This window comes from Erpetoichthys calabaricus, chromosome 5 (assembly GCF_900747795.2).
Source record: "Erpetoichthys calabaricus chromosome 5, fErpCal1.3, whole genome shotgun sequence".
NCBI lineage: Eukaryota > Metazoa > Chordata > Cladistia > Polypteriformes > Polypteridae > Erpetoichthys > Erpetoichthys calabaricus.
Genome location: NC_041398.2, coordinates 178,633,023 through 178,657,997, shown reverse-complemented (window position 1 = coordinate 178,657,997; position 24,975 = coordinate 178,633,023). Strand labels below are relative to the sequence as shown.

The following is a 24,975-nucleotide window of genomic DNA, read 5'->3' as shown; positions in this document are numbered from 1 at the left end:
TATTAAGAGTGCAAGGCAGAGGATCCCAAGTACCCCTTGCTGCAGCCTCCTCCTCCTCCCTATTCTGCAGGCTGCATGGAGGACAGACTCCGGTAGTAGGCTTGGTGAGTCAGTGGTCTCAGTTTAAAATGGCACTGCTGAAAACAATAGGTGTGTGGTGTTAGCTTGAGAAGAAGTCCTACATTCAACATTCTGCACAGTGAAGAAATATTTACCCCCATGTGGACATCCAACTCGTGTGCCTGCGTGGTTATTTTCCTGCCTAATGTCATTATTGCAATACAAGTGTTGTGAACTATTGAAACTATGGCTATAGGCACACTTTGTCAAAACCAACATTAACTATTGTAACAAATTAACAGAAATGATCAAAACATCTTTTTTAAACTATATTCTGACACCTGGTGTTGTTTTTTAAAGCTGCTCTGTACATTTTGCATTGTCCATATTATAGGTTATAAAACCCACATTAAAATATTTCTTGATGGTAGTATTTTGATATTGAAATTGAATTCATAAATACATTAATAATTATGAAAATATAATAGCTTTTGCAAACAAACAGTGTTTTAACAGACTTGCACCGAGCCAGTCAGTTGTCTTTCAAGAGTTAAAAATGGCACCCATAATTCATTGTGTAACCTGATAAATAACATGCAGAATTACTGTACACCAGCTGGAGGAAATAATTATACTGTATATATATACGCCGTGGCGCAATGTTAGGGGCATCGCCTCTGGCGCTGACGTCCGAGGTTCGATTCCCGAGAGGGAGTGCAGTGGAGTGTGTACGCCTGATGAGCCCAGAATGAGGGCGAAACACGTGTAGCGTACTCTTTGCATTTATTTGACAGTAAACTATTTCAACCATTCTATGATCTGCTCCTCACAAACTGAGGGCACCGTGGCGGATGTTAGCAGATTGCTGGCCAACCACAAGCGTTACCTGGTAGGTAACCACCCATACAATCAGATTGTGACACAGACTACGAATGCCGTGAATATATATATATATATATATATATATATATATATATATACACTGCTGAAAAAAATTAAAGGAACACTTTTTAATCAAGTCAATGAAACTTCTGGGATATTGATCTGGTCAGTTAAGTAGCAGAGGGGGTTGTTAATCAGTTTCAGCTGCTTTGGTGTTTATGAAATTCACAACAGGTGCACTAGAGGGGCAACAATGAGATGATCCCCCAAAACAGGAATGGTTTAACAGGTGGAGGCCACTGACATTTTTCCCTCTTCATCTTTTCTGACTGTTTTTCACTAGTTTGCATTTGGCTATGGCCAGTGTCACTACTGGTAGCATGAGGCGATACCTGGACCCTACAGAAGTTGCACAGGTAGTCCAACTTTTCCAGGATGGCACATTAATATGTGCCATTGCTAGAAGGTTTTCTGTGTCTCCAAGCACAGTCTCAAGGGCATGGAGGAGACTCCAGGACACCGGTATATGCTCCTCTGGACAAGGAGGAACAGGATGAGCACTACCAGAGCCCTACAAAATGACCTCCAGCAGGCCACTGGTGTGAATGTCTCTGACCAAACAATCAGAAACAGACTTCATGAGGGTGGCCCGGGGCCCGACGTCCTCTAGTGGGCCCTGTGCTCACTGCCTGGCACCATGGAGCTCGATTGGCATTTGCCATAGAAATTTCAGAATTGGCAGGTCCACCACTAGCGCACAGTGCTTTTCACAGATGAGAGCAGGGTCACTCTCAGCACATGTGACAGATGTGAAAGGGTCTGGACAAGCCATGGAGAATGTTATGCTGCCTGTAACATTGTTCAGCATGGCCGGTTTGGTGGTGTGTCAGTGATGGTCCAGGGAGGCATATCCATGGAGGGACGCACAGACCTCTACAGGCTAGACAACGGCACCTTTACTGCCATTAGGTATCGGAATGAAATCCTTGGAACCATTGTCAGATCATATGCTGGTGCAGTTGGTCCTGGATTCCTCCTGGTGCATGACAATGCCTGACCTGATGTGGCGAGAATATGCAGGCAGATCCTGGAGGATAATGGAATTGATACCATTGATTGGCCCCCACGCTCACCTGACCTAAATCCAATAGAACACGCCGCCAGGTTGCACCTCAGACTGTCCAAGAGCTCAGTGATGCCCTGGTCCAGATCTGGGAGGAGATCCTCCAGGATACCATCTGTCATCTCATTAGGAGCATGCCCTGACATTGTTGGGCATGCATAGAAGCATATGGGGGCCACACAAACTACTGAGTACAATTGTGAGTTCCTGCAATGAAATTTCAGCAAAATGGACTAGCCTGCCTTATCATTTTTTCACTTTGATTTTCTGGGTGTCTTTGAATTCAGCCCTCTGTAGGTTGATAATTTTCATTTCCATCAAATGATGTGGCATCCTTTCATTCCAAACACATTACCCAGTCCAAATCAGTATAGATATTCCACATGATTTTTTCCCATTGAGATCTGATGTATTTTCAAAGTGTTCCTTTAATTTTTTTGAGCAGAGGCTTATGGTCAGGGATAACTACATAATATCTCAGACAAGAAGTGCTTAAATTGTTGCACTGGCAAAACAACTGCTCTAACCACTCAATTGAAAGTGGACAATTTTTTTTCAGATATGATGAGAGCATGTCTTGTATATGCATTAATTCGCTCTCTCTCATCTTTAATTTAAGCAAGCATAGACCCTATGCAGTTGTGGGAGGCATTTGTGTAGAAAGGTTTGGAGGAGTAATAAGGGAACATTGCAAAGATTAAATTGTGCCCTTACATTAAGATGTCCATTCAAAGTCAGCATCTTTCTGAGATAGAGTTATAAGTGATGAGGCAATAACCAAACATTTCTGACAATTCTCCTATAGTATGAGCACAAACCTATGAATGCTCTTACCTCTGTAATTATTTAGGGAGCTGGCCAGTCGCAAATTTTGCTAATGTAACTTCCATCACATTCTAGACCTTTTCTGGACATCACATGCCCAAGATAAAGGACTATGTATGAAATTAGCAGACAAGCTTTCCCCACCAGTAAAAATAAGACTTGGTTGCAAAGTAGAAACCAGCCCTAGATGCCAGTCTAAGTGGATGTTACACTTGCGCACACATCCAGACTCAATCATATCGAGTGGTACTAAATCACTTAACACATGCGCACACATGCATACACACACACACACACACACACATCTTTTTGATACTGGAGGAAAACCGAAGGACCTTGAGGAAAAGCCACACTGACCCAACTGTTTGAAGGGTCAATTTCTAATGGAAATTTTTCCATTGGAAAAATGTGCAATTCTACAAAGAAAGGATGGACTGGTCCTGTAACACAGAGGAACTATATAACAAAGGGTAGTCCAGACTCTTTTTTTTATTAAGAGAGTGCATTCCTTTAATGTAGGAAGTGACATCCTTTACATATTCTGTAAAACTGCGATGGCCAATGTGATTCACTATGTTGTGGTGTAATTCTCTATGTAGTGGGCCAGTAACATCATTTCAAGAAAGGCCCACTGAATCAACACGCTAATTTAAAAGGCAGGCTCAGTTATGGGGCACATTCTTGACCCCCTGGACCTGGCAGCCATGGAGAGAATAAAAACAAAACTGAATGCAGTTATGAATAATCCTGCACATCCTTTCTTTGACACATTAACATTAAGTACCATCAGTTAACAAATTATTCAGGAGAAGCATCTCAAGAAGCATCTCAAGAAGCATTGCTAGGGCTCCTTTATACCAATGGCATTATACTTGTATAATGCTTCACTGTGACTGAAACTGCCAAGTTAGTCATTTTTCTTTCTTTTTAGTCATTCTGGTATATATCTGAAACAGACTTTTTGTTTGTCATAACATAATAATATTGTAACAGCCTGGGGAGTGGTGCAGGAGATGGAGGAATGGAATTAGCCTCATTACACTGATTGCTGGTGAATAGTTCTAAAATGAACAGTTGGCATCTTTAGTTCTGCTTCTGCTGTGTCGTTCCGGTTTTCAGTGGCAAAACACTCTCCCAGTTGCTTTCTCCCTTTGTCCACTAATTTACCCCACCCATCTCCACTTCTCTCCACTCACCTGGGGTCAGAGGCAACCTGTATGCCACACTATCCCCCAACTCTGTGAGTCCACATCTGACCCTCACAAGTGGCCATGCATCTAGGCAATGGGCAATAGCAGCTAGCATGATCAAAGTGCTCTTTAAGTTCTGTGTCTGTGCTCCTCTCACACCACACTGCTCACAGAGCTGAATTATAGCCGGCTTGTCCAGTTAGTAGTCACCTGTGGAATGTGTTCTGCTCAGATCCAGAGCCAGGTGTTTTCTACACTGCCCGTTTATTTTAAGCCCTCATCCCGAGGTTAGCAAGAACTCTATCTGCCAGGACATTGAAGCTGCGTAATGTGATTTGGTGTCCCCTACCTCAAGCAAGCTATCCTGAGTGTGATCGATGGGTAAACCAATGTCAGTACTAAACCAGTCCTCCATCTTGGGGGTTGTTAGTCTGGTCTTTTCCCAACCGCTGCCACCAGTGTAATGGCTCTTGGGGTGAAAGAGGTGGAGGACTGGAATTAACTTCTTTATGCCAATAGCTGGTGAGTAGGCCTAAAAAAAACATTTTCATCTTCAGCTCTGCTTTCGCCATGCTGGTCAAGTCTTAAACTGTGACACATGCTCCCAGATGCTCTCTCTCTTTGTCTACTCAACATGCCTGGCTCCACCTTAATCCCCGATCATTAAGAGTGGTAAAGAAATGTTTGCTGCAAGTAAAGGCATCACTGTCAGCTGAGAGCTCAACACTCCTGAGAAATAGGCTTAGAGAAACTGACTTATCCACCCACAGATCCTAAGTTTCCTAGTTTCCTACACTTCAGGTGTCTCCTGTAGGAGACTCGACAATGGCTGAACAAAACAAATTACGTTCAGTAAACAGGCTGATAAACTGCCTTTACCAACTGCTACATATGTGTGAAAGTTAAACATCAAGTTTCACTGAAGACATTACCAGACACTCCATGGAGGAAGGAGACTGAATGTACAGAAGAATTAGTGGCAGCCCAGAAGTCGCTGTATAAGCCACCTTTGACCAGTAGAGTGTGTGATTTACAGTGGAAGATTTTACATGGAATCTTAGCTGTAAACTTTTTCTTCTGAATTATTACTCTGGAGGGTTTCTGACGGTGTTTCTTTGTTTTATGTTTTATAAAATGTTGGAGCCTTTGTTTGATTTAATAGAGAAGCTTATTAAGGGACTGAGAATTTTGTACGCAAGTGTGAGTTTTCTGTTTGGGTTTAAAATAAAAAGAAAAGAAAGCAATCTAAAACTTGCACATTTTATTATCAAAGTAAATTAGCCAAACGGAAAAATGGGAAGCGTAAATAACTGTGTTATTTAAAATACTGTATATTTGTAAAATATCAGATTTTAACTTTTACAAATAAACAAATAATTTGGAAAAATTTAAAAGTATATGATGTGTGAATTATATATTATGTGATTTTATTAATGAAGAACTACAGTTTGTTTTTTAGGAGAGTTTGTGTGTTTTAGTATGTTTTGTATAATATTTAGCACGAATAGATAGATAGATAGATAGATAGATAGATAGATAGATAGATAGATAGATAGATAGATAGATAGATAGATAGATAGATAGATAGATAAACTTCTATTGGCTGGGATTGGCTCCAGCAGACCCCCGTGACCCTGTGTTAGGATATAGCAGGTTGGAAATTGACTGGCTATATACTTCCATTATGTTTTGTAGATTTTTGTACAGTTGACTGATTTTCTTCATCAAAGTTTATTTTTAAAAATAAAAATATCTATCTATCTATCTATCTATCTATCTATCTATCTATCTATCTATCTGTTGTGCTACTGTGCCAACTATTTCTTCACTATTATTGAATTGTATTACTATCAAGAAATTCGTTTAAAAACTTATTTTCCATAAAATTATTTTCAAATTTCTATTAAAAAACAGTAATATGACATTCTGAATCTTCATAGGAAGGATCACTGAATAAGAGAAAAGTATTATGATAAATTATGCATCCAATTTACTGAACCTGCTTACAGTTCTTAAACAACAGCTCATTCATTAATTTTCTAAGTCTGCTTTTCCCCTCTTCCTTTAAGAATTGTATTCCATGTGACATCACATTTGTGATCACGTTCTTGCAGCACAGATTTGCGTGATGTTAGCAAGCTCCGCCCGAAAGGCTGCCGTACACCCCGGTGCAGTTTTGATAAGTTTATGAGGAAGGACAACACGGGCTGTGGATTTAACCGCCGAATGATTATTTCGGGGATCGTCTTGAGAACTGGAGAATGTATTTAAAGGAAACGACTTAAAATGATATTTTGAGATGATGACGTGACCATAGAAAAGGTCCTAGGTTATGCCCACTATTTTAACTGTTTGTTGTGCATCAACTGGAATGGCTACGATCGTAATGGTAATCTGGTGTTCTCTCTTCTCTGAAATGTACGCATTCATATTCATTCGGTCGTCACATAGTATGTTGCAAATTTTGACTTATAAGGCCCGCCCACTTGTATGTTTACATTAATTGAATACAAAAGATTTTGTTTGCATTGGTATATGCGCCAAGATACAATCATTATGACCTGAACTCTAACTTTTTATGTTTTATTACCTATAATTTCCGATATAGTAGCAAAAACCGGCAATCAGACACGTTTATGTATGAGAAAGTTAGTATAATTAAATGCACTGCCTTCCTGTATGGGCAAATATACGTCATTCGTATAAAAAGTTTAATGATGCTAGCCGTGTCAAAAGGAACCGCTTGTAATATTAACAAGAAGTCGCTTAGCTCCTGCTAGTCTCTACCCACCTTTCTTGACGTAAGCTTTAGTTTTTTTGAAGCCACCGCCTTCTCTCCCCGCCCAAAACTAGCGAACCCCACCCCCACCTATTAGACATAACCCGGATGAGAAAGTCGTTTTACTTCCGGTTCCCTGCCACTTTACTTCTCCGTTTCTATGGAAAAGAAAACTGTCAGCCTCTATGCATCCGCTGGTACCCGTACGCGCCATTTTCAAAAAGCTTTACCGCCGTCAAGGCTGCACCGAATCGCCAGAGGAACAGGAAATAGAGGGAAGGGAGTTTGGATAAACGACTCCAAGCAACCTGTAACCGCTGAAATCAACCGGTAACAGATGTAGCGAGGAGATCAAAGACAAAGCAAGATGAAACTGTCAAGAAGGGATCCACCCGCCTTTGGCCTGCTATAGTTAAATGTTTAATGGTTTGTTGTTATGACATTACTCTGAAGGGAACGTTAAAGGAAAAAAGCTTTCTGTTATCTTGTAAGTATTATTATTCATATAACATGTTTCCAACAGAAGCACATACGGTCGATGATTTTTAATTAGACAATTGCCTCCTACGGTGTGGAAAACAAGCAAGTCGTGATTTGCATAGCATCTCCGCTTACATGCTTTCAACAATTTATAACAACTAAAAGGTTAGTTTATTGACGACATCTCACTTTTACTTGTTGTTTTTGTGCACTTTTACTGTCTTTTGCTTGCAGGAATATGGTGCCATGTTTCCACCTCGAAGCTATACATTATACATTTCCAAATATATTTGTCATATGGTGGAAGTCGAGATCAAATTATGAACACAAGCTTCACTGCGTTTTTACCAAACGCACTGCTGACTTGGAAACAAAATCACGAAGCTTTCATGTTTGCGACTTTTGTTTCTGTATTTGCAGCTTTGGCTCTAAAATTGAAGCTAAAAGGATCTGCAATGAGCACCGCTGGAGAAAGGAAATTTATAAACGTAAGAAAACGCCTGGATCAGCTGGGTTACAGACAGCCCTTGGGGATCGAGTCCTTGCCTTTAGTTGAAAGGCTTTTCAGGTGTGGAATTCATTCATTATTTTTAAAGAGGTGGAGGGGCAAGCCCTTGATTTGCTAAGTTAATCGATCTTAAACACTGGAGTGTGGCCTCCCAACTCAGTAGTAGTTACTTTACTTGTAATATGCTGGTGAACTCCTCTGTCTAGTTTGAGAACACTGTACAGCAGTGAAACTGCTCTGTTTTGAGTAACTAATGATATTCTTATGGCGGCAAACTTTGGGTAAACCAGTATACAAATTCTTTTAGTTCTTAGTGTAGCATTTAATACTGTCAAGAATGGAAAATATAGTGTGTGTCTCTGGCGCAGCCCTGCAGTGGTTTAAGTCCTATTTAACTGTTAGGCAAGAGTTTGTTAGTCTTTGTAACAGTCCCTCAAGGTTTTGTCCTCTACCCTGTTTTGCATCTGCATGCCTCCCCATGGCCATATTATTCTTTGCTTTGGACTAGGATATCATTATTTTGTTGATGATACACAGATCTATTTCAGTGTTAAATTGAAAGTTCATTAGAGCTTTCTCATCTCGCAAATCACCCCAGTGAAATTAAAACTGATTGGAATATAACTCTTTAAAATAAAACTGCAACAAAACAGAAGTTATGCTAATTGGCAATAAAGTTCAACAAAGCTAGGAAAATTAGCTCCTCTTCGAACACTCTAGGTGATAATGTCATCAGACCATCTCCTTCTGAAAGGTGGATCCCTGTCTTTGTTATTGAACCCTCCTATATCCCATTAGGATACTTTCTTGCTTCCACTCCACAACTCTGCTTTTCTAATGCTGAGAAGTGTGTCCATGCATTTATTACATCACATGTTAACTACTGTAACTCCCTACCTTCAGGAGCCCCTTTTTATCTTTTTTCTCTGTTCCAGTTGTTTCAAAACTCTGCTACAACAGTCCTTATACAGACCCACAACTGTGGGTAAATTAACACCTGTCTTTCTCTGCATTCACTTGCTTCCTTATAGATATAGATATAGATATAGATATATAGATAGGATTGGATATAAAATTCTGTTACTAACCTACAAAATCTTTAAATGGCCTTGCACCAGACTACATCAGTGATGTGGTAATATGTGGATATTATTTGTTGAATATGCCCTGTTCTTTCTGAATTTTTGTGAAGTACTTTGAGCATAGGAAAGGTGCTATATAAATAAAGTGTGTTATTATTATTACTATTATTAGTCAGTTCTAACTCATTCCTTTGTTTCATATATATGATTATAAAAGTGATAATGAAAATTTAAGAGTTGCAATTTGATTCATATCATTTTAATAATTTTTCATCTTTTTGGCACAATGGAATGCATTGTCGTTTTAGCATAAACTTACTGGCTTAAAATCATCTTAAAATCATTCTTTTTTTTATATGTAAAATATGACCTAAGATGATGTAAATAATTATCACTTAAGATATTGTCATTTTGTTTGCAGCCAGTGGTTTTATGTGTGCCACTGTCAAGTGTACTGTATACACATAATTTTATTAAAAAAAAAAAAATAAGTAGTTTGCCAAAGACACACAAGCCAGTTGATAGGGTGAACGTGTTGGGAGTGGAAGCTACATTTTAAAGCAAGTTAAATACAGTATGTATATCTTTTTGTACCATATTTCTCACATCTGATTATTTCCGCTATGGTTACTTAAAGGATTTTTATGAGGCTTGAGTATGTCCTTCATACAGTGTTCTCCCAACATACAATGTAGTATAATCATTTATACATAATTATCCAAGCCAAAGAGAAGCCATTGGAACAAAACAATCATCATCCAGTTCTTCAGTGGGGAATGCTGTTGAATGTTAGTCTGGTCCCAATAGAGTATAGCCAGCACTGGGACGGCTTCTAACTTTCTTATGGTTTCTCCATATTTTATATACTTGTTTTTATTTTTTTATTTTTTTTGGAAACTTTGCCAGATACGGGCAACTGACATCTGATCTCTGCTCTTCTCAGACCCACATAGCACCTTTTGCACCTTCCCTAATCACTTATGCCTTCTGTAGTTAGTGGCCCTGGCCATATATTGATCAGGGCACATAAGTACTTTTAAATAGCCTGCCTGTGTCATCTGAGGTTTGTCATCTCCCTGTCAGGTTCACCCTGTCATCTGGTTTGTGTGGCTTCAGCAAATACCTTTTTTTTTTTTTTTTAAATGTGTATACAGATCACAGTGGCACACTTAAAACCTTTGGCTACAGTCAGTGACAGTCTCTAGGGTATGGACAGAAGAATGTTAACTTTGTTGCACAGCTTGCATAACTAGTAGCGAGCTTTTTCACCACTTCCTGACTTGTGTTTTACACAGGAGCCCTAGTGGCTACATTTGCTGCTGCTAAAACCAGAGCTGGGGTCTACTTTTTCTTGCTCTCTTGTATAATCAGGTTGCAGTTGGTGTGCTGAATACATGAGAAGGACCTGTACATGTAACTTTTTGTCGGGGTCTTTTTACCTCCAGTTTAAAAGTGGCAAGATGAAAACAAAATACAGACACAATTGTGCTCAAAAGTTAAGTAGAGCCATGGGTATTAATTGTGAAAGCCCTGCCAAAAAGAAACTGATTATTTCATTGTTAAAAATTGTTAAACAAGTTCAATGAAAACTGGTGGCAATGTGCTGGCAGGTCTCCTTATTAAAGTGACATTTTAAAAAAATTGATATATATTTCTATACTTCATTTTTCATGTTTTAACTTTTCTTGCATAATTTTGTTTCTTTATCATTTTAACAATTTTTGCCATCTTTTCTTCAATGCATAATGAATCTTCACAATATAACTTTTATTTTTGGCTTACAGTGACCTGTTGCACACTACAGAGAGCTTACGCAATGCCAAGCTTTCAGTTGGAAAGAATGAAAAAGAAAATAAAAATGTGGATGCTTATCTTGAGCCTTTTCAGGCAGAAAATGCTCGACTTGTAGAGGAAAACAATGAACTTCATCTATCTTTACTGAAAGCGAAGGAGGAAAAAGAAAAATTTAGTAAAGGTTAGTTTGTGCAAGTGAAGCTCATTATACTGTAATATCATTAAAATATTTTTATTCCATCTATTATGGCCCTTGTCGTCAGCAAATTGTCCAAACTCCTCATCTTTCAGAATGGTGTTTGGTTTGGTGACCATGTAAATATGATAATAAAAATATGTTTAAAATAAAAATAAAATTGAGGCTCTGGGCTTAGACCTTCTGTGGTATGGATGATAGTAGAAATGCCTATACTGTAAATTGTATAAAATAGTTCAGTTAATACATGAAGATGACCAAATCTTGCAATTGCATTTGATTATAATATTGCAGTTATGGATTGAGCAGAAATGAACAGAAATGAGGTTTCCAAGTTCATAGGAAGTCCTCTCTGTGCTTCAGTACTTGGTGTATGCACAGCTTATAAGTGAATGTTACTTGGACATTTCTGACAGTTACTTACATTGTTTGAATGGGAGCTTCACTTTTTCCATTATACAGTTGTGATGCCAGAGGACACTGTTGCATTTACAGCCTATTTCAGTTGCAGCTAAATCATTTTCTTTACATTTGCATCTAACCTTTTACACAGACATAATTCTCCATGTTACTTTTTAAGCTACTTTTGTAAATTTGTTCATGTTTTGGATCATTGTTCCTTTTTCAAGACTACTTTTCCGGAAGTAATATCAGGTTCTGTTCAGGTAGTCTCAGATCTATGATTGAATTCATGTTCGGTGATAGCAAGTTACCTATGCTTTAAAGTTGCAGAACAACCCCAAACCCAAGCACTTTGTGCTTTACAGCTTGTAAGAGATTTTTTTTTTGTTTGAATCAAATATAATCTCTGGGCAGTGAAGCACAACTACTCTAAATTTTGTCTTGTTTATCCAGAAGTCTTGTTGTACTAAACATTAGTCATCCATTTTGTGCTTTGTCGAAGAGAACCGAGACTTCTTTTCTGAACTGTGCATGTTGATCAAGTTTGATCAGTCTCTTAATGGCACATGAATCATGCACTATAACGTTGATTATTGCAAGAAGTGCCTTTAGATTCATTTCATTTTAAACCTAGGGATTCTTTGTAGCTCCTTCAGTCATCTACCAGTAAACTCTTGGAATATTGCCAGTAATCTTGAATTTTCTTTATTTGTAGGTAATCTGTCATGCAGCCTTAAAAAAATCTTGGTGTTGTATCTAAACACACAGCCATCAACAGCATGGGTATCTGGATGCTGTTTCTATTTATTTTTTTTTCCTGTTGTGTTACTGGTCATTTGTATACTTTGCACCAAAACAGTTCTTCCTTTACCTAAATATGGGCCTTTTACAATGTTCTGTGATGTTAACATGTACTTTAGATTTCACTCAATTTTTCACCTCAGTAAAGTGCATTTCTGCTCTCATATGTTTGATATAGACCGAATAATTATTTGTAAATTACACTATTTCCGTTTTTAAGATTACTTCATCATAATCAATACATAACTGTTAATAATAATAATTAATTACATTTATATAGCGCTTTTCTCAGTACTCAAAGCGCTATCCACACAGGGAGGAACCGGGAAGCGAACCCACAATTTTCCACAGTCTCCTTACTGCAAAGCAGCAACACTACCACTGCGCCACCTGTGAGGACATGAGAATCGCATATGTAAATATTTGGATATGGTATAGGATGTAAACTTTTTTTAGGACATTTTATGGCATTCTCAAAGCATTGTATTGGCATTCATTTCAAATGTTTTATTTTTATGTTTGTTTGAACTCAAGTCTATATAGTTGGATGACATTTAATAAAATAGTCCTGAATAAGTCTGATGTGAAAACAGAAAGGTAACATGAATTTTGAAGAAAATGTTATTTTAATAATGTAAACAATCAATAACAATTCAACTACAGTGCCACTACAAATTAATACTGTCGAAAAAGTTACAACGGTATTCATAAGACCCCCACTACAGCCACTATTTCACATCTGAGCTGTTCCAGGTTCTTACAGGCATGAAGCAGTGATGCCACTTTCCTCTATCCGTTGTTTAGCATCTTAGTACATTTTAGCAATACATTCAGTCTGGGGAAAGAGTCCTCTCCCCATGCTCCATCAGCCTCTTGGAAATCTATTCTAGAAAATGTGTCCTTTTCAACTACAACACTGAACTTGTTTCAAAAAAATGTACAGTTATACAAATATATATATAATATATAACTACATTTTTTTTTTTTTTATATATAAACAAGTTCGGTTTTGTAGTTGAAAAGGACACATTTATATATAAACTAGCAAAATACCCGCGCTTCGCAGCGGAGAAGTAGTGTGTTAAAGAGGTTATGAAAAAGTAAAGGAAACATTTTAAAAATAACGTAACATGATTGTCAATGTAATTGTGTTGTCATTGTTATGAGTGTTGCTGTCATATATATATACATATACACATATACACACACATATACAGATATATTATATATACATATACACATATATTTTTTATATATATATTTTTTATATATATATACATACATACATATACACACATAGATGCACTTACAATAACATAGAAATCAATATAAACAACATTAACATCATTATCATATGAGAATATGAAGTAATATATAAGAAGCACATTTCATATAAATATAAATTATTAAACAGTAAAATGTTCTTCTATAATTTGCTACCGTGGCTTTTCGTTGGTCTGTCCAGGATTTTAAATCACATGTAGCTTGCAAACCGTTTCACGTATTGACTTGAAATGTGGCACACATATAATACGTCACGTCTGCTATCCGCTTTATGGGTGATGAATGTATTACTCTTTTTATGTTTATTTTATTTTAGAATCAACTCCTATCTGTGCACACCAGGGCGGCCGTGGGCAGATGCGTATGGTGTATTCACTCCATGTTATCGTGCATTGCGCTGTCACTGGTATTTTCATAAAAGAATTTGAACAATATATAAGAAGCGTATAAATTATTAAACAGTAAAACATTAACATTTAAGAAGTAAAGTTACATTGAGTACTACTGCAGTGCCTTCGGGTATACCTCATTTTTTCTTTGTCCATTACATGCTTAAATGTATACATTTTTTGGTGTACCTACCCGAGAACACGCGACATATAACCGACCGTGGGAGAAGCATGGATTTTAAACACGCGTTGAGTTCATCTGCTGGTCTCCCTCGTGGAATAACTGGTAATGTTAGAGTAAAATCTACAGCGAGTAAAACGACATTACCTCCTTTTTTTTTTTTTACGATCTCTGAGATCTTGCTTTTTTCGGTTCAAGGCTTCATAAGCTCTTTTATGTTCAATGTTGTACTTAATAAGTACTAATTATCCCAAACCATCATCTTTGAATGTTGCAAGACTTTCGCCTTGTATGTAGATCGGGGTAATTACATTCATTGCATTCCTAGTCTGAATCACAATCTGATTGTATGGGTGGTTACCTGGCACTGTAGGGTTGCCACCCATCCTTTAAAATACGGAATCGTGCCGCGTTTGAGAATGAAATTGCGCGTCCCGTTTTGAATCAATACTGGACGGGATTTATCCCGTATTTTTTTTATCATTTTTTTTTTAAAGCAGCGTCTCATGCAAATCATCCCACACGCATTTTATGAAGATGCCTCCTTTCCTACTTTTGATTGGGTAATACTTGATGTCATCGTTAGTTTGATTGGTGTTTTTAACTGTCCAGTGAGGAGGGCGTGTCTTTTAAGTACAGTCTGCAAAGTGTTGGCACTGAGATATGGCGTCAGCGCCATAGTTGAAGCCCCTAACGTTGCGGTCAGCAAGTCGGCTAACATCCGTCATGTGCCGTCTTTCAGTTGCGAGAAGCAGATCATAGAATGGTTGAAACTGTTGCCCCTAACGTTGCGCCACGGCGTGTGCTTCGTTTATACCTCGTGTCTTCTCATTAAACTTTTATCTCGCGAATATGTTATTGCAATCCGCAGCGGGAGCGTTTCTATTAACTTAATTTAAACTTACGTTTTACACCGTGCTTTGTTGCCCTTATGAACACGCTTGTATGCTTAACTCGCTCCGTTCTCAATTGTTTAATTAATTTTTTGCTCTTCGCTGTTTGCGGCTGTTCCTCCATTTCCCCCCACTTCGTTCTTTTATCTCGCGAATATGTTATTGCAATCGTTAACGGGAGCGTTTCAATAAACTGATTGAAAATAGTTTTGCATTTACCTTTTTAGTAAAAGGCGAGCTTTTAAGCATGAGAAATCACCCCGTAAATGCACACGTTTAATTGGACATGTGTTAATATGTATGGTTACACAGTATTAAAAGACAGTGAACAACGTCAGTTACCTTTCTTCCCGCGTTTGATAAAAGGTGAGCTTTTAAGCCTGAGAAATCACCCCGTAAATGCACACGTTTAATTGCACATGTGTTAATATGTATGCTCACACAGTATTAAGACAGTCAAAAATTAACGTCATTTACCTTCGTTCCCGCGTGTGACTCGTGCTGTAAATCTCTTCCTTGTTTTTAGTTCACGTGATTACGTAGGAGGCGTGATGACGCGATACGTGACTCCGCCTCCTCCATTACAGTGTATGGACAAAAAATATGTTCCAGTTATGACCATTACGCTTTGAATTTCGAAATGAAACCTGCCTAACTTTTGTAAGTAAGCTGTAAGGAATGAGCCTGCCAAATTTCAGCCTTCCACCTACACGGGAAGTTGGAGAATTAGTGATGAGTCAGTCAGTCAGTCAGTGAGTCAGTCAGTCAGTCAGTGAGGGCTTTGCCTTTTATTATTATAGATAAATAATATTCTTCTTCTTCTTTCGGCTGCTCCCGTTAGGGGTTGCCACACTGGATCATCTTCTTCCATATCTTTCTGTCCTCTGCATCTTGTTCTATTACACCCATCACCTGCATGTCCTCTCTTACCATATCCATCAACCTTCTCTTAGGCCTTCCTCTTTTCATTTTCCCTGGCAGCTCTATCCTTAGCATCCTTCTCCCAATATACCCAGCATCTCTCCTCTGCACATGTCCAAACCAGCGCTATCTCGCCTCTCTGACTTTGTCTCCCAACCGTCCAACTTGAGCTGACCCTCTAATGTACTCATTTGTAATCCTATCCATCCTCGTCACACCCAATGCAAATCTTAGCATCTTTAACTCTGCTACCTCCATCTCTGTCTCCTGCTTTCTGGTCAGTGCCACCGTCTCCAACCCATATAACATAGCTGGTCTTGCTACTGTCCTGTAGACCTTCCCTTTCACTCTTGCTGATACCCATCTGTCACAAATTACTCCTGACACTCTTCTCCACCCATTCCACCCTGCCTGCACTCTTTTTCACCTCTCTTCCACAATCCCCATTACTCTGTACTGTTGATCCCAAGTATTTAAACTCATCCACCTTCGCCAACTCTACTTCCTGCATCCTCACCATTCCACTGACCTCCCTCTCGTTTACACACATGTATTCTGTTTTGTTCCTACTGACCTTCATTCCTCTCCTCTCTAGAGCATATCTCCACCTCTCTAGGGTCTCCTCAACCTGCTCCCTACTATCGCTACAGATCACAATGTCATCAGCAAACATCATAGTCCACGGGGACTCCTGTCTAATCTCGTCTATCAACCTGTCCATCACCATTGCACATAAGAAAGGGCTCAGAGCTGATCCCTAATGTAATCCCACCTCCAACTTGAATGCATCTGTCACTCCTACCGCAGACCTCACCACTGTCACACTTCCCTCATACATATCCTGTACAACTCTTATGTACTTCTCTGCCACTCTCTAATTCCTCATATAATACCACAGCTCCTCTTGAGGCACCCTATCATATGCTTTCTCCAGGTCCACAAAGACGCAATGCAACTCCTTCTGGTCTTCTCTAAACTCCATCAACATCCTCAGAGCAAACATTGCATCTGTGATGTTCTTTCTTGGCATGAAATCGTAGTGCTGTTCACTAATCATCACCTCACTTCTTAACCTAGCTTAACCTAGGTGTGAAGAAATGCTGTAAGCAAAGAATGCTTTCAAAAATGGAAGTGTTAATCATTTATTTTCATCATTCAACAAAATGCAGTGAATGAACAAAAGAGAAATCTAAATCAAATCAATATTTGGTGTGATCACCAAAACAGCATCAATTCTTCTAGGTACACTTGCACACAGTTTTTGAAGGAACTCGGCTGGTAGGTTGTTCCAAACATCTTGGAGAACTAACCACAGATCATCTGTGGATGTAGGCTTCCTCACATCCTTCTGTCTCTTCATGTAATCCCAGACACACTTGATGATGTTGAGATCAGGGCTCTGTGGGGGCCATACCATCACTTCCAGGACTTCTTGTTTTTCTTTATGCTGAAGATAGTTCTTAATGACTTTGGCTGTATATTTGGGGTCGTTGTCCTGCTGCAGAATAAATTTGGGGCCAATCATACGCCTCCCTGATGGTATTGCATGATGGATAAGCATCTGCCTGTATTTCTCAGCATTGAGAACACCATTAATCCTGACCAAATCTCCAACTCCATTTGCAGAAATGCAGCCCCAAACATTCAAGGAACCTCCACCATGCTTCACTGTTGCCTGCAGACACATTATTGTACCGCTCTCCAGCCCTTCGACGAACAAACTGCCTTCTGCTACAGCCAAATATTTCATATTTTGACTCATCAGTCCAGAGCACCTGCTGCCATTTTTCTGCACCCCAGTTCCTATGTTTTCGTGCATACTTGAGTCGCTTCTCTTTGTTTCCACGTTGGAGGTATGGCTTTTTGGCTGCAACTCTTCCATGAAGACCACTTCTGGCCAGACTTCTCCGGACAGTAGATGGGTGTACCTGTGTCCCACTGGTTTCTGCCAGTTCTGAGCTGATGGCACTGCTGGACATCTTCCGATTTCGAAGGGTAATAAGCTTGATGTGTCTTTCATCTGCTGCACTAAGTTTCCTTGACCGACCACTGCGTCTACGATCCTCAACGTTGCCAGTTTCTTTGTGCTTCTTCAAAAGAGCTTGAACAGCACATCTTGAAACCCCAGTCTGCTTTGAAATCTTTGTCTGGGAGAGACCTTGCTGATGCAGTATAACTACCTTGTGTCTTGTTGCTGTGCTCAACCTTGCCATGACATGAAACGGTCTTCCACAACCTCACCTTGGTAGTAGAGTTTGGCTGTTCCTCACCCAGTTTTAAGCCTCCTACACAGCTGTTTCTGTTTCAGTTAATGACTGTGTTTCAACCTACGTGTGACATTGATGATCATTAGCACATGTTTGGTATAATTAATTGGTTGATCATACACCGGACTATAATCCTACAAAATCCCTGACTTTCTGCAAGTGTACCTATAAGAATTGATGCTGGTTTGAATGCAAAAGGTAGTAACACCAAATATTGATTTGATTTAGATTTTCCTTTTGTTCACTCACTTTGCATTTTGTAAATTGATAACAATAAACATAAATTAAATTAGTTAGCACTGCAAAAAATGTACACAAAGGGGCCAAAGGCATTAGGCAGCACTTCAGCGACAGTAATGTCCCAATTCCAGGTCCATATATGGACCTGGAATTGGGACATTACTGTCGCTGAAGTGCTGCCTAATGCCTTTGGCCCCTTTGTGTACATTTTTTGCAGTGCTAACTAATTGCTGCCTTCTGGTCCTCTACATTTTTTTTGAGATTCTCTCATTTAATTGAATATCCTATTTCTTTCAAAAATATATACAGTATTCAGATGCATTCTTTTTTAATTTGAACAACACACACAAAGGAAAGGTCACATGTAGTCTAATGATTTATGTTCATTATCTGTGGTATAGCTGCTTTTGAAATGGAATAGTAGGTTTACTGTTGTGTAAAGCAGTGCTCCGCAACCGGTGTGCCACGGCACACTGGTGTGCCTTGAGCCGATACAGGTGTGACGCGGTCAAATAAGACAATTAAGACAATTTTCTAACTAAATAATATTTCAACGGTCCTCCTTAGAAACACAATAACGAGAATACGTGCAATGAAATATTCGCTTAAATAGCCTTTTAAAGGTTTCATAATTTTATGTGTCATTTCTCTGAAATAATAAATCCCATCGCCTGGCGCCTGTTGCCTAAGACGTAGGCCCTACGTAGTCGCCAAACAACTCCGTAGTACGCTTTGATAGGCAGAGCGCTCCGTACCCTCACCTAGATTCAATTCAAGCCGATGTATTAGTCGTGCTACATCGCATTCACTCGTCTTGCGACAGTAGTTATCATCCATTACTATTAGTTGTGTTGCTGAATTGTGTACGGTTAATGTTCTTCGTGTGATTCATATTTAGTTTTATACCCCTTTAAATATGGATAAATTTTTACGTGGAAAAGATTCGTCTTCACGTACAGATGATGAAGAACCCAGCACAAGTGTTGCAAAAAAAACAGAAAATTGTGAAAAGGAAGTACAACGAAGACTACATTCGATATGGATTCTCGTGGTGTGGTGACAAAACGGCTCCAAAGCCACAATGCATCATTTGCGGCGATCAGCTATCAAACGAGGCAATGGCACCCAGTAAACTAAATCGCCATCTAAATTCAAACCATCTCAGTTACTCCAAAAAAGACAAAACTCTTGTGTTAATTAAAAATGATAAGCGGTCATGCTTAAAAGATCTTGACCAAGAACTTCGGGTTGCGCTGTCAAATATTGAGCCGAATATAAAACTTCTGTGTTCATTGAAACAAGCGCAGGTATCACATTAATCAGTCATTATGTTATAATAATTATTACGATTGCATAAAAGTAAATATAGTATAGTTTTTATGTATGTATACTTATAAATGTATACTTATAATAAAAAATGAAAATTTATTGTAAAATTTGTGATTTAAATTAATATCTATATATCAGTGGCGTAGCTGGAGTTCATGTTGTCCGGGGCGGTGAAAAATTTGACGCCCCAAAGTTGAAAGAAATTTTTTTTTGCGCCTCTTCAAGGAACAAAAAAAAAGTAAAGTACCGTAGTTTGGACGCCTCTAAATAGCTGCCGCTCGGAGCGGACCGCCCCACCAACCCCGGCCAAGCTACGGCACTGCTATATACTGTATTTTGGCTTTTGATGTGCCGCGGAATTCTAGGAAGAACTTTGGTGTGTCGTAGGTGAGAAAAGGTTGCGGAGCACTGCTGTAGAGGGTTGTGCTGAATTTTGCCACGCTTATTTTCATAGCGTTGTGACAAGATACATTTTTTTAATGTTACAGTTGAGATTTGCTTGGCACAAAGTGAGTTCATGGGTCAAATTGGCTGGCAAACTTGCATATCCAATGAATAAGTTTCACTGTGATGCACACTTGCCATTGCAAAACTGACAGTTTGTTCACGCCTGAGAATTATATTCATAATTTTCCAGAAGCGTGTGTAATTTTCAGAGGCGCAAGCGTAATCGACACATGTGAGACGTAAATTTGACTTAAATTATTACATTTTATTTTTGACAGCGATCTTACTCCATACATCCTTTCCTGAATTTTTTGAGATGTGTTGCTTCCATCAAATTCAAGATTAGCTAACATTTTTCATGTAATATCAAAATGTTGTAAATGACACATTTTACTATGTTTTCTGTGTTCTATTGTCAATACATTATGAGTTTGAGATTTGCAAATCATTGCACTCTGTTTTTATTTATATTTTACACAGCATCCCAACTTTTTTGAACACTGGCATGGTACTATATGTACACTCGCATCCAATTCATATGCCCTGCATAACACTTTGGAAATCGTCACATCCTTATCCTGCGCCTGTTGTTTTTTTCAGTCTTGTCACCTCACAAGCTCATCTGTCTGTCCCTCCTCTCTTGCTTTCTTATACATCTTTGATGTCCGTATTCCCAAAGATCTGATTCTCAATATTCTGTGAGATGGTCATTCAGGAAAACAATATTTGTGTGCCACAGAATCGAAAGCTTTCTATGATATGTCGCTGACATTGCTTTATATACTACCGCAATAAAAAGTACAATAAATAGCAGCAGGTGTATCACTCGGCATAGAATTCACACTTGAATGAATTCTACTACACAATCCTGAGGCAACCCATCACAAACATTCGCAAGCCATACTTTAAGAAACACTGTAGTGTGTGGAAAGGGGCTAAGAGGGTTTGTCCACCTCAGAGTCTATAGCCTGTTAGAGAGCAGAAGAGTGAAGAGCTGAGCACAAGATCTTTCAAAAGTACTATTTACATCTGGTATCGAAAGTTGTGAAATGCTGGTACTGTACCGTTTTAAAAATGGGGTATTTCAGTAATTTTTTCAGTACCTGTACACTATGCCAACCTAATGTATGTGTACATACACACACACATATCAGTATTTAGGGGTAAACCAAACACAGAAAAACTATATATCACCCAAAGCCTCAATGCCTTGATGGATTTGATTTGTTGTTGATACAGAAAAAATAAAAAAAAAAGTGATAGTTAAATTTTGTTTGTTGATATTTATTAATGTTATGTTAACTTGGATGCTCTGTGCTGAGAGTGCTTTTTTTTGCAAATAAAGAATTTAGGAGCAGTGATTCATTGGCCTTGCGAATAGAACCACCAGCCAATAGACCGGACAGACAACTGAGGTTGTCCTAAACAGTCAAAAAAGAGACGTGATCATGTGAATGGAAAGAGAAAGTTTGGCAAAGCTTAATGAATAGCAAAAATGACCTTTGCTGCTGAATATGTCAGGGTGTCTTTATACATTGGTAGAATGGTTACATGCAAGACTCAGTGCATATCGGTGCATTCTAGTGTTTGAATATCTTGTGGCACAGTGCTTAAACCATTTTGGTGATATTGCAATATACTTTAAAAGTAATGTCTTATAAGGTGCAGAATCACATAGAATGTAAATATTATTAAACACTCATTTTACTAATTTATGTGTATACTGTATTCTAATTGTCCAGTGCATAATTGTATATTAAAAAAAATCCAGCAAATATTCAGGTAGATATATTTCTGTATATCTGGCACTCTTGAATGCTTACCAGTTGTCATCTTGGTTGTCGTTTCTGTTCCATCAAACTTTAGCCCCTGGTTGCATCATTGAAAACTGCCCCCTTCCCATCGTCGCTCTTCAATCATGTCACTTAAAACATTATGGGAAAAAGCTGCCCACACCCCAACACCTTGCTGTTCCATCATGGTGCTTCATAATCCAAAGTAAAAACGTCTGGTCTTAACTACATTGTGCCTATGCCATAGGCTCCACCAGCAGTTTGTTTCTGTGTTACTCCACACTACAGGCACATGCCTGAATATTGGTTGGCAGTGTTTGTAACACGCAAGAAAAGTGAGTGATTCATTAAAATGCAGAATGTTTTTTCCCCCTCCAGGATCCCCCTCTGTCTTAGGAAGAAAATGTGTAGCAAGAGAATATTTTGCCATCTTACATATTTTTTCCACTTTTTCATACATTCACCCATCACCAAATTGGAAGACAAACAGAAATGTGCTTCAGGAAATACATCGTTACCAGACTGACCAGTCAGTCGTAGGGCACTATGTAGGATTGTTGATGTGACATGTCACCTACAGTGTATCTATGGCGTAGCCTGATGCAGCCAATTGCGTATCTATTGTGTAGGGTGGCTTAACTCAGAAGTATAAATCAGCCTTTAGATACTGGCTAATACATCAGGGTAACATTCATGTGTCAGCAATATTATCCCCTTTTTTCTGATTTTTAAAAAAAAAACAAAACAAAAAAAAACTATATTGTATATAGAAAAGCAAAGTTAATTACATAGTACTTCTGATATAACTGATTTAACAGTGGCAATATGATTAACTCCCATTGCCTTAGGAAATTTCCTGAGTGAAGCCAGTTAAAGGAGCTAGTCAGTGTATATACATATGCATATATAACGTGTGTGTGTAGGGTAGGGTAGGTAGGTAGGTGGGTAGGTAGGTAATATTTTGTCATGCAAGCGCGTCTGTGGATCACACTCTATGCTCATCTGAAGCCGGTATTACCACCTTGGGCCGAGAGGGGACACTAACCTTCTCCTCCTCTTTTAACTCCGCAGCACCAAGAAGATGCCCAGTGAGGGTATCTGACTCCACCACTTACAGTCTGTTGCCTTTAAAACCTGCTGCTGATGATTGTTTTTATTGGAAGTGTTAATGAATTATTCATAAAAACTAAATTCTACATGTTGTGCATCAAATTTATACTATTGTACGTAATCCTTTTAGTTAGAGGATACAGAATATTATTCGTGAATTATACCTTTTTCTTAGACTTGTTTACCTGTCATGTTCCTAAGAATGCATAATGATTCTAAAGATTGGTTAATAAACTGTTATTACATAATTTAAATTAATTTTCACTTTTTTTTTTTTTAAGATTTACTTTGTGATAGGTTTTAATGATCTTCCATATTTTTCAATAACAAACACTGTCTTATTGTTTATGCTACAGATTTAAAAGCTACGATCAGAAAACTGGAACATGAGACGGCAGATCTTAAATTTTTGAACAATCAGTATGTTCATAAAGTAAAATCTCTTGAGAAAGACAGTAAGGCCAAGGCTGAAAAGATTCAGCAGCTACAGGAGAAAAACTTGCAAGCCATTGTTCAAACACCAGGTAAAGTTACATCTTATTTTATCAGCTTTGAAGACGTTACAGGCATTGCGTTTTGTTGTCTGTTGCATTGGCTGGCAAGCAGATCCCTGTCTTGTTGGACATGGGTAGTGACCTCTGTGTGATTCATCGTGACTGGCTGCACGAGACTCCCTCGTCTAGCATGGAGTGAGTGAGTTAGGGACTTTCAGGCAGTGTGTACTATGTCTAACATTATGTTTCTTTCCTAAGGGGCATCGTCAATGCAGCTTAAAATGGCCCCTGTTGATTTGGAAAACAGTGATTTATTTATTTTTTTGAAGATGTGCGTTTCTTGGAAGACGAGGAGAGCCTTTAATAGTATTCCAGGATAGCGTGTGTGTGTGTGGTGTTTTTTTTTTTTTTTTTAAGATGTGTTATATAGACTAGGAGGTCAGATTTGTGGGAATCTTTACACATTGTGGTGTATAGTGTGGAATCTTTTTTTTTTTTTTTTTTTTTTTTTAGAGAGAAGGAAATTAACTAGAGAAAGTATTAAGGTGTTGAAAGTGGAAGTCATCATGGAATGACTTATATCTGAAGTATATTAGGGGAGTCGGGTTGGCCAAAAATAAACAAATATTCAAATATATTCTAAGATAGCTTAAATATTTTGGGTGCTGCATATATGTTGGTGCCATATATGCTTTTTTTTTGTTTATATATATATATATATATATATATATATATATATATATATATATATATATATATATATATATAATGTAAGCCCCCGTTTCCCCTGACTGTTCTCCTTATCTATCGACCTCCAAAACCCAATTCTGCCTTTATTCCGGAAATTACTGATCTTCTCACAACACTCTGTGCTACTTCTGCCAACATCATAATCTTAGGAGATATAAATATTCATGTTGACAATCCCACAGGTTATCTCACTGCTGATTTCCTTGAGCTGCTAGATTCTCTCAACCTACAACAACATGTTGATGTTCCCACACATTCTAGGGGTCACACTCTTGACTTGGTCATTTCAAACTGTGCCCCAATCAGGAATCTACAGGTATTTGATCTTGGTATTTCAGACCACAAAGTTGTGTCATTGGAGCTGCCCTTTTTCTCCTCCCGTATCAAACCAAAACGACAGATCTACTTCAGAAATCTGAAGAATATCAATGTGGATGCCTTGGCCTTGGACCTTACATTTCTCTCCTCTGACTTTATCAGCTCCCTCTCTGTTGCTGACCTTGTGGATTTTTACAACCAGTCCCTGAGCAGTCTCCTGGACTTCCACGCCCCTTTAACATCTAGGTCCGTCTCATTCTCGTGCTCAGCACCTTGGTATACCTGCGAGCTGCGAAAAATGAAGGCGGCTGGGCGTGTCCTTGAGCGGCGGCTCAAGGCCTCTGGGCTGACTGTCCATAAACAGGCTTACAGAGAACACATGAGAGCGTATGCAGAAGCTCTGAAGGTTGCACGGTCCAAGTTTTATTCCACCATCA

At 38.6% G+C, this 24,975-nt stretch overlaps 1 protein-coding gene across 2 annotated transcripts in view; it reads left to right on the top strand.

The window, feature by feature from the left end:
• The first annotated feature begins 6,110 nt into the window (after positions 1 to 6,110).
• cep135 (centrosomal protein 135) overlaps positions 6,111 to 24,975 on the top strand; it is an 89,178-nt gene continuing 70,313 nt past the window's right edge. The window contains exons 1-4 of one of the 2 annotated variants that reach the window (XM_051927804.1): positions 6,111 to 6,469; positions 7,760 to 7,907; positions 10,714 to 10,904; positions 23,333 to 23,500. In XM_051927804.1, the coding sequence (XP_051783764.1) occupies positions 7,795 to 7,907; positions 10,714 to 10,904; positions 23,333 to 23,500 (472 nt within the window). In that variant the 5' untranslated portion in view covers positions 6,111 to 6,469; positions 7,760 to 7,794. Of the gene's footprint in view, positions 6,470 to 6,968; positions 7,347 to 7,759; positions 7,908 to 10,713; positions 10,905 to 23,332; positions 23,501 to 24,975 lie in introns of those variants that run through there. The other variant, XM_028802254.2, reaches the window with a different exon arrangement.